Source organism: Poecilia reticulata, linkage group LG14 (genome assembly GCF_000633615.1).
Source record: "Poecilia reticulata strain Guanapo linkage group LG14, Guppy_female_1.0+MT, whole genome shotgun sequence".
Classification (NCBI taxonomy): domain Eukaryota; kingdom Metazoa; phylum Chordata; class Actinopteri; order Cyprinodontiformes; family Poeciliidae; genus Poecilia; species Poecilia reticulata.
The window spans coordinates 18519919-18532634 of NC_024344.1; the positions used below are offsets into that span (position 1 = coordinate 18519919).

Below are 12716 nucleotides of genomic sequence, written 5' to 3' on the forward strand. Positions count from 1 at the left end.
CAATTTATTTTTTTAAATTTATTTATTTATTTATCCGTAAACATTATACAAAAGTAAATCCAAACATTATTATCCAGATGTCATTCTATTGTAACTGTAAAGTCGTTGTTGCAAAAACGACACCACTGATCACAATATTAAAGGACTCGACTATATTTGATCAACTCAATCTAAAATGACAATAATAATTAATTTGAGCTCTAAACAACCCTAAAATACAGTCTGACGCATGTAACATTTTAGAATGACATTTTCTTCAAATCTAACAAAATGTTTGCCAAATGTTTGTGTAACAACATTTCGTCTGTGCTGTTTTTGCTTTGCAGATATTAATGATGACTTCTGGAAACTTTTTTTATTAATATTAATAGTAATTAATTTTAATATCCTCAAAAATGTTAGATTCTAGCTGAACTAGAGCGTGGTAGTCCTGGTCCTTCAAAACAGCGGAGCAGCCCTTTATTGAGTCAAGGCGGAAGCTTCGAATCTGAAGCCAACTTCAGCGTATTTGTTCGTCCATTATGGTGTAGCAGCAAATATCCAGCTAACTGTATTACCCTGATGTTTATCAGCCCTCTGTACCGATAATTCTCTAGGAAAACTTCTTTTTTTTTTTCCAGCAGAACCCATTTGAAGTGTTTTATTGAACGGCGTAAAACAGTGCGGAAGTCTCCGCCCCTTTTTAGAGGTAAACAAAATATACCTTCGTCATCCCAGTGTAGGAGCTACCGTGACTCTGGCTGTATTTGCTCAGCTGTAAATGGAAATAAGCAACTTTTAAGCATGAATTGTCGCTCGGAGGTTCTGGAGGTCACGGTGGAGGCTCGCCAGGTGGAGGAGGCTATGCTCGCCTTGCTACACACCATTTTGCTGCACCGAAGCACGGGCAAGTTCCACTACAAGAAGGAGGGCACCTACTCCATCGGCACCGTGGGCACTCAGGACATCGACTGCGACTTCATCGACTTCACCTTTGTCAGGGTGTCCTCCGAGGAGCTGGACAGGGTGATCAGGAAAGCGGTGTCTGAATTCAAGGTAAATTGTTGGTTTCGGCGTATGATTATCGGCCTTGTCGCCTGTGGGGAGGCCTGAGCAATGCTCGTCATGACCTGTTTTTGCCTGTGCTTTTATACCCGCAGGATGCCCTTAGCAGCGACGGCATGGGGCAGATCTCCCTGGAGTTCTACCAGAAGAAGAAGTCTCGCTGGCCCTTCTCCGACGAGTGCATCCCCTGGGAGGTGTGGAGCATCAAAGTCATCGTGGTCAACCTGGCTAATGAGCAGGAGAGACAGATCTGCAGGGAGAAAGTGGGCGAAAAGCTCGGGGAGAAGGTGATCAACGTGGTGGAGGTCATAAACCGCCACGAATACCTGCCCAAGATGCCCACCCAGTCTGAAGTGGACAATGTTTTTGACACCAGTCTGAAAGATGTGCAGCCATACCTGTACAAAATCACGTACCAGATCACCGATTCTCTCGGAACTTCCGTGAGCACCACCATGAGGAGGCTGATAAAGGACACTCTGGCCTTGTGAGGATCATCTTCTTAGATCACTATATAGTTATGTTTTTTTTTTTTGCAGTATAAAGACATGTCGGCTCTTCTCCTGCAGGTTTGAAGCAGCGTCTGTCGTCACTGATGTTAATGTTATGATTCTGCAGGTTTCTGTTCATTTGTCAATTATGTACTCTTTGATTTTGAAGATCTGAAATTGCACCTATAGTAGCACAACATCCAACAAAAGCTGTAAATAGTGTCAACCTTCCTAATAAATTATTCTCATCAAACTTTGCAGACTGAAACGGACAAACGGAAAAAGCTTGGTTTTGGTGCAAATGATAAAAGCTGACTTTGGGGGAAAAGATTTCCTCACTGACGAGAGAAAAAAAAAAGCTTCCTCTGCGTGCATTTCCATGGTGAGGGTGACCTTACATGTAGATTAGAACAGGATTTCCAGTTTGTGTTTTTTTTTTTCTTTTCTTTTTTTCAAAATTAAAGCTAACACATCCTAAGTTCACCCCCCTGGTTTCCAGTCAGAATGTGTCACGGTGGCCCACAACCTGAGAAACATCCTCTGCAGGCTTAAACTGTCTGCCAACAGGAAAACAACATGTGGAATTACTTCGCATCCGCACACGTCAACCTGACGTCTAAAGATATTTTCTGCCAGGTAAATATTGCGCACAGGGTTTTATAGTGGCTAAAAATGTGAGCGTAGGAACAACAGATTCAGAACTCGATTATAATTACATATTATCCAAATTTCTTGTTAAGTGAGCTACCAGATCAGGGATGAAATAATTCACAATACCACCACTGGTCGTTATCTTTACTCCACTGTTAACTCTTTATTGCAGAAGTGTAGCACAAAATAAACGTAGAAAACTTCAACACCAAAGTCTCCAAAAGCAACAATTATGCAACCAATGCTGATACAAATATCAATTATTGCAGTAAGAGCACAGGAAGAGTAAAAAGATCCAACTTCTGTTTACTAACAAAAAACAAAAAAAGAGGTACAAAATTGAGAATACAAACACTTCCATTTACACAAATTGAATCAATTCGCTGAAACTTTAATTTTTTTCTCACAAAATATTAATATTAAGAGCACTAGTAGCAATACAGACTTTCTGCAGAACATCACTATGCAGCTTTTTTTTTTTCTGCTGAGAAAATGAAAAACAGACCAAGTTTGACTTCCTCTAAACGGCAGCAGTCAGGATAAATTATGACAAAGATTTAATCCACCAAAGCAGGAATATATACTAATACGAGAATACAACTGCAAAACTGCTTGAATACAATCATAACCATCTTTTTTTTTCTTTTTTTTTAAAATAAATTTGATAATCTCGTTGTGTTACTCCATCTAAACATTAACCATCTTAAAATGCCTGAGTCACAAGTTCTCTGAAAATTATTTGTGCTTTTATGTGAACTAAGGTAAACAATAATAAAAAAAAATGCATAAGGCCATCAAAACAGTGTAAAGCATGAGTAAATCCATCAGCGTTTGGTTGTCCATGTGAATGGTTCTGCAGGTTTAAACGCAAAAAGAGTTGAGAAACAGAAACAGTTTGCAGAATATTAAGATTAGACAGTAAAGAACAGCTAAAAAAACCACAAACCGTATTCAGCAAAACATCATCTTTTAGTGCCAACTGGCAGAAATGCATTGGCAGGCCTGGCGAAAGGTGGAAAAAGGCTCAATATAAATTCATTCTTTTTGCAGCAGCAGCAGCATAAGAAACTTGGAATTTAGAAAAATCTAATTTTTAAAGTGAAAACATTTATTCAGCTTGGTTTAAAAATAAGCTCGAGTGCTTTGCATACTGAAATCTTATCCGAAACATAATCAACCCTGAACTGATTCACTAAATCTACCTTCTTCCCTGGACTAGAAACCTGGTTAAAAACAAAGATTCCTTAATATGGGATATAACAGTTGAATCTTCTTAAAGGTTGTAGTTTTCTATGTTCTTCAGAGTGCTGCAGCTGTAAAAGGTGAGTTTATTTAATGCCTTTTCTACATCTTTACCTCTGTTGGTAAGAACATTTGATTAATGATTGGACTGGACCACCTAATTGAACGTTATTTATTGGGCTAATTGTTAGAAAAATCCATTAACTACGTGCTTGATCTTGTTTAACAACACAGGAAATCTTATCCAGTGAACACATCGAAAGTTGAAAAGGCATTCTGAGAAAAACAGATCATTTTTAACACTTCATTTTCACTTCATACAACTAGATGATCTGAAGCACGGCTGTCCGCGTTGTCCTATAACGGAGTTAAGCTTTTAAACAAAGTGCATATTGATTACATCATCGAGGCCACCAATAGTATCTTAAGGGACGCCACTCACACCAAGAGAAAGAGCCAACATAAATGCAAAAGCAATATTAGTTACTTTAATAGCAGCTTGAAAACCTTAAAACACTTTCACACACACACTCCAAAAAAACAAAAACAAAGGTACGAGGCCGTTTCTTCTTCAGCTGCACATTTACAAATAAAGCAAAACCAGCTGAAATATAGAGGGTAACAACTCTGTACCTTGTTTTTACAAAAACACATACTTGGGTAAATACAAACAACTAAAGATGTTGAAAAGATATATCCTTATACGAGTTGTCAAATAATTAACTGCTTTTATAATCCATCTCACAGAGGAACCTAGCAATTGATTGCACATTCATCTTTACACCTTTAATAAACATGGCCACTTTGAAATATACAACTGGAGGCAAGCAAAGAAGCTTTACATTCAGAGTCTGGTTCGTGGATGCCGAGATGTGCTCGTCTTAACGTGAGGTGTTCGGGGAAAGGCGGCGCCGTCGGCCCTACATGTGGCTGTGGCTCTGCTCGTGGCTCCACAGGCTGAACGCCGTCTTGAAGGTTCTGTGGCAGAGCTTACACATGTACTGCCTCTTAAACGTCAGCGCGGACAGAGACGGCGCGTGGTAGAAGAGCGTGTCCGGCTCGTGAGGGCCGCCTGGATTCTCCAGGCTATTGGATCTGGACAGGGAGCCACCGTGGCTGCTGGGCTCCACCCCGGGCCTGCTCGCCTTGCCCGCCGACGAGCCGCACGGCTCTGGGCTGCTCGACTCCTCCGGGATGGTCGCCGCTGCTGGTGCCTGAGGGGACCTGAGCACAGAGGCCTGTGGAGAGCGCCGCTCGGAGTTCTGGGGGGTCAAAGGCGGCGAGGGAGACAGGGGAGGAGCGTGCATGCTCATCTCTTTGGCTCCGACTTCGCTGGCGGTCGACATGTGGGACTGGAAGTGGCTCCAAAGGCGGAAGTTGGTCCTGAAAGCTTTGTTGCAGATGTGGCAGATGAACGGTTTGATGTGGCACAGCAGCTCCTGGTGTCGCTCCAGGTCTTTGCGGCAGCTGAAGAGGTTGCCGCACTTCTCGCAAGGCCGCACCCCGTGTTCCTCAGGCCCGGCTTTCCCAGCCTCTGAACCATCCCTCTCACTCACCGCCTCCTCCAGCGGCTCTTCCTTCACAACCAGTTTGCCGTGGTGGCCCATGCTCAGGTCCTCGGGCACGTAGGACGAGGAGTCCTCCGAGTCATACATGGGTGGACCCGACGAGTCGCTGTAACTGATGTTCTCTGGAAAGTTCCCAGGCGCCAAAGGCTCGTCACTGTAAGGCTCTTCTCCCAGGGCGTCGGGCGCCTCTTCATTGTTCTCTGGTTGCTTCAGGTGAATCTGATTTTTACCAGTCATCATGTTCTGGTTGTGGACTTCCACCTGGTGGCGCCAAATGCTGAAGGAAGATTTGAAGGTGCGCATGCACTCCAGGCATGTCAGTTTCTTGTACCTGCAATGGGCCTCGTGGTCCTTCTTGACAACCGGGCTGGAAAAGCGGAGGCCGCAGTAAGGGCACACGGTTGCGTGTCGGCAGCCTCTCTCGTGGTCGCCCTGCTCTACGAGTGATGACAGCTTAACATTACATAGCCTGCAGGAGTAAACGCCAGTGTCTGTGTTGTTCTGTTGAAAGATCTCATCCTGTTCCGGATAGAGGACGCTCTCACTCCCCGTGTCCTGGTCGGCCTTTTCAGCAGGATGTGTCCTTAAATGCTGCCTGTACTGGGACTGGAACACAAACACTTTGCCGCAGTAGGGACACACAAAGCTGGACCTTGATCTCTTTTTGGCAAGAGAAGGCGACTGCAAACCCTGCTTATTCCTCTTCAGCTTCCAAAGCAAAGCCTTCTTTATTTCTCGCTCTCGCACAATGTCTATCAGCTTCTTCTGGAACTTCTCGTCCAGCACAGACGAGCTGGAGGACGACGCTGGGTTCTGAACCACCCCGTGCTGGGTTTGGCAGTGAGTCCACACTTTGAAGTTAGTGTGGAAGCGCTTGTGGCAGATGTCACAAGCGTACGGCTTCTCCGGGTTGTGATACATATTGACGTGACGATGCAGCCCAGCACTGGAGCGGAAAACCTTCAGGCAGTTCCAGCATTTAAAAATCTTATTGTGAGGCGGTTCTGCGTCGCTCTCACCGGGGTCGCTATTTGCATGCTGAGGTTCTGTCTCCTGTGAAGCAACGTGTTCTTTGAATACTTTACTTTTCTTAAATGGGTACCTTCTGTTGTCAGGCCGCTCCTTCCTCTTACCTGGAAGACTAAAATCCGTCCTGGAGCACTGGCTGTAATTTGTTTGCAAGTCTTTGAGATTAACTGGCAGAGCATCTCCAACCGTGATCCGAACAATGTCCATGGGATCGGCGAGGGGACTGCTCGGCTCGGCTTTCACACTGACGTGTCCTTCTACCTGAGTTTCCTTATCATACCTGTTGAGATACTTGGACCTGAGAACCAGAGGGGATGCTCTAGTCGAGTTGCCATTGTGGGCGAATGTTTCAGTTCCTGATGCCTTTGAGGCGATTTTGACGACTGATTGTTCTCGGTTTTGGAGATCTTTGAGTTCCAGCGTTGGGGAGAAAACTGGAACAGGGCTGTCCATGGACAGTGATCTCCGGAGAAGGCTTTTTATGAGTGGGCCGCTCCGGTCAGTGGCCTGGCTCCGCTCTCTGGCCTGACCCTGGAAGGGAACATTATTACGGTAGCGGTGGTCGAGCTCTTCGATCTCCTCTTTGGTGTCCTGGTCAGAACCAGACTGCAGGCTGATGTGCTGCACATCAGCGTCACTAAAAGACACTGATGATGTCAGTTGAGGCCTGACTGATTTGATGTGTGATAAATTTTCTTTCAGTATGGTGGAATATGGATATCTGGACTTCCTCTCCGGGGGTTTGCTCTGCTCGGATGATTTCCCGCTGGTCTCAGAGTTCTTGACCGACTCATGCGAGTTGTGTTCTGATGGAAGCTGAGCCGCCCCTCGAGGAGAGTAAGGAGATGGAGATCTCTCTGATGTTTTTCCCTGATAATTTGAGTGAGAGGGGTGGGCTGTGTTGTTCTGGACCCGACACACAATAACGCTCCTTGTCTGAGCATCATTCTCATCCCCCTCCGAGTACGAGAGACGTTTTCTGGACACGCAGTAGGACGCGTGAGGCCTCGTTGACACAATGTTTGTAAGAAACGGGATTCCGAGGCTGTAGCCAAGCTCTTGAATGGCTGCCAGGCTCCCTTTGTCCACAAAAAGAGAGGAGGAGTAAATGTAATTCAGAACTATCTCGAAGGCGTCTGGTTCGCAGAAGTCCAGGTTCACAACTCGTAATGAGTCTCCGTCCATCCGTGCGAAAAGAGACTGGAAATACTCGCTACTGGCAGCAAGAACACTCTTGTGGGCCTGGTACCTTTGGTCTGACACAATCAGGACCACATCGCACATCTGGCCCCGCAGCCGCTGCTCGTTGAGAACCCCCAACACTGAGAGGGCGTGGGAGGGGTTGCTGTAATGCACAAGGCTCTCCATGGCTGAAAGAGAACACAGATGTGCATTAATTCACAGGCCTTAATATTGGTTTTGCATTACAAATGTGCCAAAAGCGTAGCATAAACAAAATAAAAGATAATGATTGACTCGTTTCTTTCTGTTCAACTCAATATGATGTTAAACCCATATTAATTTTGATCACTTATTGCAAATATCCACCTCCAGGTTATTCTTCTAAACTTTATGCAGAGAGATTACACAAAAGAAAAACGTTCTCAGAAGTCTACCAGATGTAAGATGCCATCTAATGGCAAACTGTGGAAAGTAATAATTTTCACTTTTCAGCCTTGTCTTTATAGGTTTATAAATGTTTCCATATGTTGATACAATTACTCTTTTTTTAGGAAGGGTTGAAAATAAAACAAGTTACTTGAAATAAGTTTTAAACATATATACAGTATTTTAGACTTTCCATAATCCAAATAGGGCAACATATTTCCCCACAAAATCAAATTTATACGCACATATCCTGTACACATATTTGGATAAATTTCCTTCAGTAATCTGCAGCAAAACCACCAGGTTTTTGTAGCCATGAAGAGGGTCCTAGTAAAATAGTGGATTGATACTTGGTTATTGTGTTTTCAAGCATTTCTACACATTTTCAGTAAGGATGAGGTCTGGTCCATTCTAAAAGCTTCATGTTAACGTACTTTATCCTTAAACCAAAACCAATTTTATGTGGCTTTGGGAGTACTGTTGTCCTTTTGGGTCACCCAGTTATGGCCCAGTTTCAAACTTCTCACTGTTCCATCCCCAGTACAACCAGCAGCTGGAAGTACTTCATCATGATACCACCACTGCCATATTTGACAGTTGTTAAAGCATTGTTAGGTTTAAATTTTTCTCTTTTCTGACTACAGAGCTTAAAGGTTTCAATAAAACTGATAAATGCAGTCTTACTCAGACTTACCCCAGGGCCGTGTCGAAGCTACAAAAAGCATGTGGCTTGAATCAAATATTAGTATGCATCTGCTGGAACCTATATGTATATGTGGATTAAAAGGAAATCCACAATAAATTCAAAAGTAAGGGCCAAATTCTTGCTTTTAAAAGTCATTGAGGCTTAATGTTGCCATTTTTTGATGGTTCATGGACATCTGTAGCAATTTATCGAAAGTATTTTTCAAGAAATGACATAAAAAAAGACGATATAATTCTTGGTTATCGTTTCTGATGTGTTTCACAGTATGTTGGACAGCTCAAAGCTAATATTCATAAGAATTAAAAAGACAACAACTTCCCAAATGTAGCTATTAATATGCTTGCAGTTTAACCCAGAGACGTGTTTGCTGGCTGACAGCAGACAGCGGAAGATTTTTTTTTTTTAAACACGGTGAAACAAGTTCTAACCATGGACAATTACTGGCAATTATGGGGCATTACATCATTTTATCAGTCTGAGTACAGGAAAACGCTGTTCTGTCAAGTTGCTATCAGGCACCAGTCAATGCAGGAAGTATAAAAAAAACAAAAAAAAAAACAATTGAAGTTTAACACACCAACCTGTGCAGACAATTATCTCTAATCATATAATAATAATAATAATAATAATAAAAAAATAAGGCGCTTCAGCAGAGGTAAAGCCATAAACCTGAGGGTGCTGAGGCCATCCTGCAAAGAGCAGATCAAAGTTCCTCAACTGAGAGGATAAAAGAAGGCGTCGTTTAGAACAAGGAAAAAGTATTTTGGTCACAAAAAAATACAGCGGAGTCAATAAATTATTAATGATAAAAATATGCACGTGTCTAAATGAATCACAATTCCATCTTAGTACTGCTTAGATCATAGTATCCTAAATTTCTGTGCAGTTACTGTGATGCAGAATTTCTTTGGAAGGCTGTCGGACTTTCAGAATCTCGTAAAGACATTCCGTTTATGAATCCAAGCTCAGAATTATTCATTGGTTTGATGATGCTACTTGTTTAGGAATGCAAACAGACAAACATAAAAAGTGACACAAAAAAATATGTGTCACTTAGCATGTCTGCTTTTACCTTAGCAGACATGCTAAGGTAAAAGCATGTCTGCTTTTACCTTAGCATGTCTGCTAAGGTAAAAGCAGACATGTTCTGTAAACTAATGTTCTGATTAGTTTACAGAACATAAAGGGTTATGTTTTTAATAGTTAGTTCAGATGTAAATAACAGCTCTGAATAAGATGTAGTACTCCAGATGATATGTCTGAGCGCTACATAAAGAAATGTAAAGAATTTTTAGAAAAGTAAAGTTGCCGTAGAAAGTACAAATTTTACTAATTGTCATAAGTTAGAAGTGATGTAACCTTAAATAAAATACGAGCATTCCATCGAACTTTAAATCTGCAAATACTGCTTGCAAGAAAAACTGTCTATAAATAATTTGGATATGTTAGACATAATCTGTAAACTCTGTGACTTCAACAGTGACTTGGACTGATATTCCCTCTGTTTACTAGCATTTGTTCTTGTCATACTGTATTTAAATTTCATGTTACTTTATTCTTTTTGGTTTAAATTTGTATACTTTTTATACAGTGTATGTAGTGGTACATGACATTGTTTGCCGTTTGCAATATTTCGAGTTACATGCTACCGAGTTAAAATCATTTATTAAAGATATATCTCCAGTCTAATCCAATATTATTCATATTGTTCAAAATAATAATTGTTCACATGATTTATTGACATTTACTTTGAAAATTTCCAACGGAAAAGCAATTTTCTTCTGTTTTGCACATTGACAATGCACATTCAATAAATGTTAATGGGGAAAAAGCTCCATTGATTCATTAAAAACCAGACAACGCCTGGTCGGTTCTAGCCTTAAACTTATCGGGAATCTTAAGGAGGAAACAGAAAATGCCGCCGTAGCAGTTTTTTTTTTGTTTTTTTTTTTAAGAGGAAGCTAAATGAAGCTGTCGGCACTAGAGCGCTTATTAGACATGGCTTATAGTTTCTCCTGTCGGAACTTCTCGGACAGGAACGACTCGTTCAGTTTAGGACGCACTCGCTTTGCTTCCTGCGTGTCCGTGTGACACAGCAGCGGAGCTCCGGCGGCTCGGCTCCCAGCAGCCCCGTCACTCCGGGGGAGAGCGGAAAAGTTGAGCGCGTTTCTCTGGACGCCGCTGTTAATCCCAGAAAGCGGGTTGCTGGAGTGAGTTAGGAGTGAATTAGACCCGTTACGTTCAGCTGAAGTGGCGTTTTCCTCTTTTAGCCACTCAAAAGGAGGGGAAACACACACCTGCCCGTCCTGACACAGCGCAGTCTACCACACGGGCTCGAAGCTGCTCGGCTTTTACAGCAGCTCAATCCCCCCTTTTAGAGTTACGTCAGCGCGGAAAAGGAAAAAAGCTTCTCCTCAACAGCACTCTAGCAACTCTGTGTTTGGCTCCGCGCTCATTCTGCCCAACGAGAAACGCTGTAGTCTGGCCACACTTACCCATCCCGTCGTGAAAACGGTCTCGCCTCCACGCAGCCAGGACTTTATTCAGTGTTGTGTAGCTTTCAGCCTGCTTGTCGTGATTCCATCCATCTTGAATTTGACGTCATCCCACACCAGGGATGAGGTCATCGCAAAGACCGCTCGTCACGTGCGCTGGGCGCTGATAGGCTGATTAAGTGACAGAAGGCGGGTTCAACGGAGGACCTCACAGTGGGGCTAATTTAAAGAGATACGCCATGTTTTTTTTGCTCTGAAGTTCAAGTTGTTCGTTTGTAGACCAGTGTTTTACGGCAGCCTTTAGGAGGCTAACAGAAGTTAAACCTGTTAGACTGACAGGGGAAGTAAGCTAGGCGCTGACAACATTAATTGTTGCAGGTTTGTTGACATGCTGGATTCACAACAATTTCAATAAACCTAGTCAATTTATGACATGTTTCTTCTGCAAAAAAAAGAAGAAAATTTAAAAAATAATGCAACTTTTCAGAACATCATTTAGTTTCAATCCATTATGTTAGAACTACACGTAGCTCCAGCTAGGTTAAACTGTTACGAAACAGGGGCTCTAAAAGGTGACATATACGCAGCGATCCCTCACACAAGATATAATTACCAAAACGTTTTCTATTTGCTAAATGCCACAGTAATTTTACAATTATTTCTTAATGTCTTCAAATTCAGAAGTGTGCATCCAGAATGACTACTGTCTCCAACTGGACTGTCTTGTGAAGATGCAGGCTGAAATGTGAAATGTGTCTTGTGTCAAAGTGGGTTGAAAGGCCAGCCAGCAAGGAGGAATTCACTTCTCCAAAACAAACATAAAACAGCCAGATTGAAGTTTGCTAACACAGGAACAGAGAACTTTATTTTTTGGAGACATATCCTGTGGTCTGATGAACCCAAAGTCTAGCTTTCAATCACATATACATTTCGATTGATCTTATTTATCTGACAGCACATGTGTACTTCAGTTCATTATTCAAGTCAGTTAAAAAAAAAGTATATCTACGGAAACCCAGCGGATTGCAAATGGGTCCTCCAAATGGCCAATGTCCTCAGCAGCCGAGGTGGTGACAAAGTCGCTTAAGGACAGCAAAGTCAATGTTTTGGCATGTATATGCATTGTACATACCGTACATGTGGAAAAAATTGGGATATAATTTATCATGGCCTAATTATTTACATCACAAATATCAAGCATTTAATCAGGAGTGTGGAAACCTGAGGGAGTTCCTGTGTAACGTTCATGCAATGACATGTCTGCTGCTAACCCCAAAGAAACTAATTAGACCTGCAAATAAAAAAGGAGCCAGGTCACTATAGTGCAGTGCTGTGGTGGTGTCGGTAGTTTCACCCTGTAGGGACGTGTTGCCAGGCCTGCAGGCCTCTTCCTGGAAAGCTGATTGTGCTACAGTACACCATCAGCTAAGATCAGGTGCAGCACTGAAGATGAAAACTTTATAATTGCTTACGACGTCTGCTTTCTGCAAAAACGCATCCTCGACATGCTGCACCGATTGTTCTCGCTTTTGCGATACGTGCGCGGATGGGAAATTCTGTTGAGCCGGGTTGCATCGTGGCACACCAGCAAGTCTGCAAATGTACCCAGTGATTATTGCTTAATGACTCAAGTAGCCTAAGTTTTAATCAGGGTCATTTTAACGCCTCATTACGGTGAAATGATTGCATTAAATAAAGAGGCCTTCACGTGTAGAGAGCCAGAAGGAATCTTGCGACATCCGACCTGAAGAGATGTCCTGTTTAAACTATGAAAACATCAATAGCCAAGTTTCTTCTTCGTCTTCTTTTTTGCAGCCACACGGGGCCTGAAGAGGACATCAAATGGCAGGAAAGTTCTCTCTCCTCCGTACATTAACGGTTG

General features: G+C 42.6%; 2 protein-coding genes across 3 annotated transcripts; one reads left to right on the forward strand and one right to left on the reverse strand.

Moving 5' to 3' along the window:
• The first annotated feature begins 463 nt into the window (after positions 1-463).
• atg101 (autophagy related 101) lies at positions 464-2018 on the forward strand. Of its 2 annotated transcripts, XM_008428230.2 has the most exons (3): positions 464-688; positions 802-1035; positions 1140-2018. In XM_008428230.2, the coding sequence occupies exons 2-3, from the start codon at positions 844-846 to the stop codon at positions 1533-1535; spliced, it is 588 nt and encodes a 195-aa protein (XP_008426452.1). In that variant the 5' UTR covers positions 464-688; positions 802-843; the 3' UTR covers positions 1536-2018. The 2 variants fall into 2 exon arrangements, with proteins under 2 accessions (XP_008426452.1, XP_008426449.1); XM_008428227.2 differs by having other exon boundaries at positions 465-1035.
• Positions 1568-10982, reverse strand: zbtb21 (zinc finger and BTB domain containing 21). Its single transcript, XM_008428226.2, has 2 exons — positions 10835-10982; positions 1568-7395 (listed from the first exon to the last, which is right to left on the reverse strand). The coding sequence occupies exons 1-2, from the start codon at positions 10836-10838 to the stop codon at positions 4349-4351; spliced, it is 3051 nt and encodes a 1016-aa protein (XP_008426448.1). The 5' UTR covers positions 10839-10982; the 3' UTR covers positions 1568-4348.
• Positions 10983-12716: the final 1734 nt, after the last annotated feature.

What these genes read in the sequence shown, in the direction of transcription:
- atg101 (XM_008428227.2), top strand. Translation starts at nt 784, where the DNA reads ATGAATTGTCGCTCGGAGGTTCTGGAGGTCACGGTGGAGGCTCGCCAG. An exon ending in AAGCGGTGTCTGAATTCAAG is followed by an intron (nt 1,036 to 1,139) that starts GTAAATTGTTGG and finishes TTATACCCGCAG; the next exon opens with GATGCCCTTAGCAGCGACGG.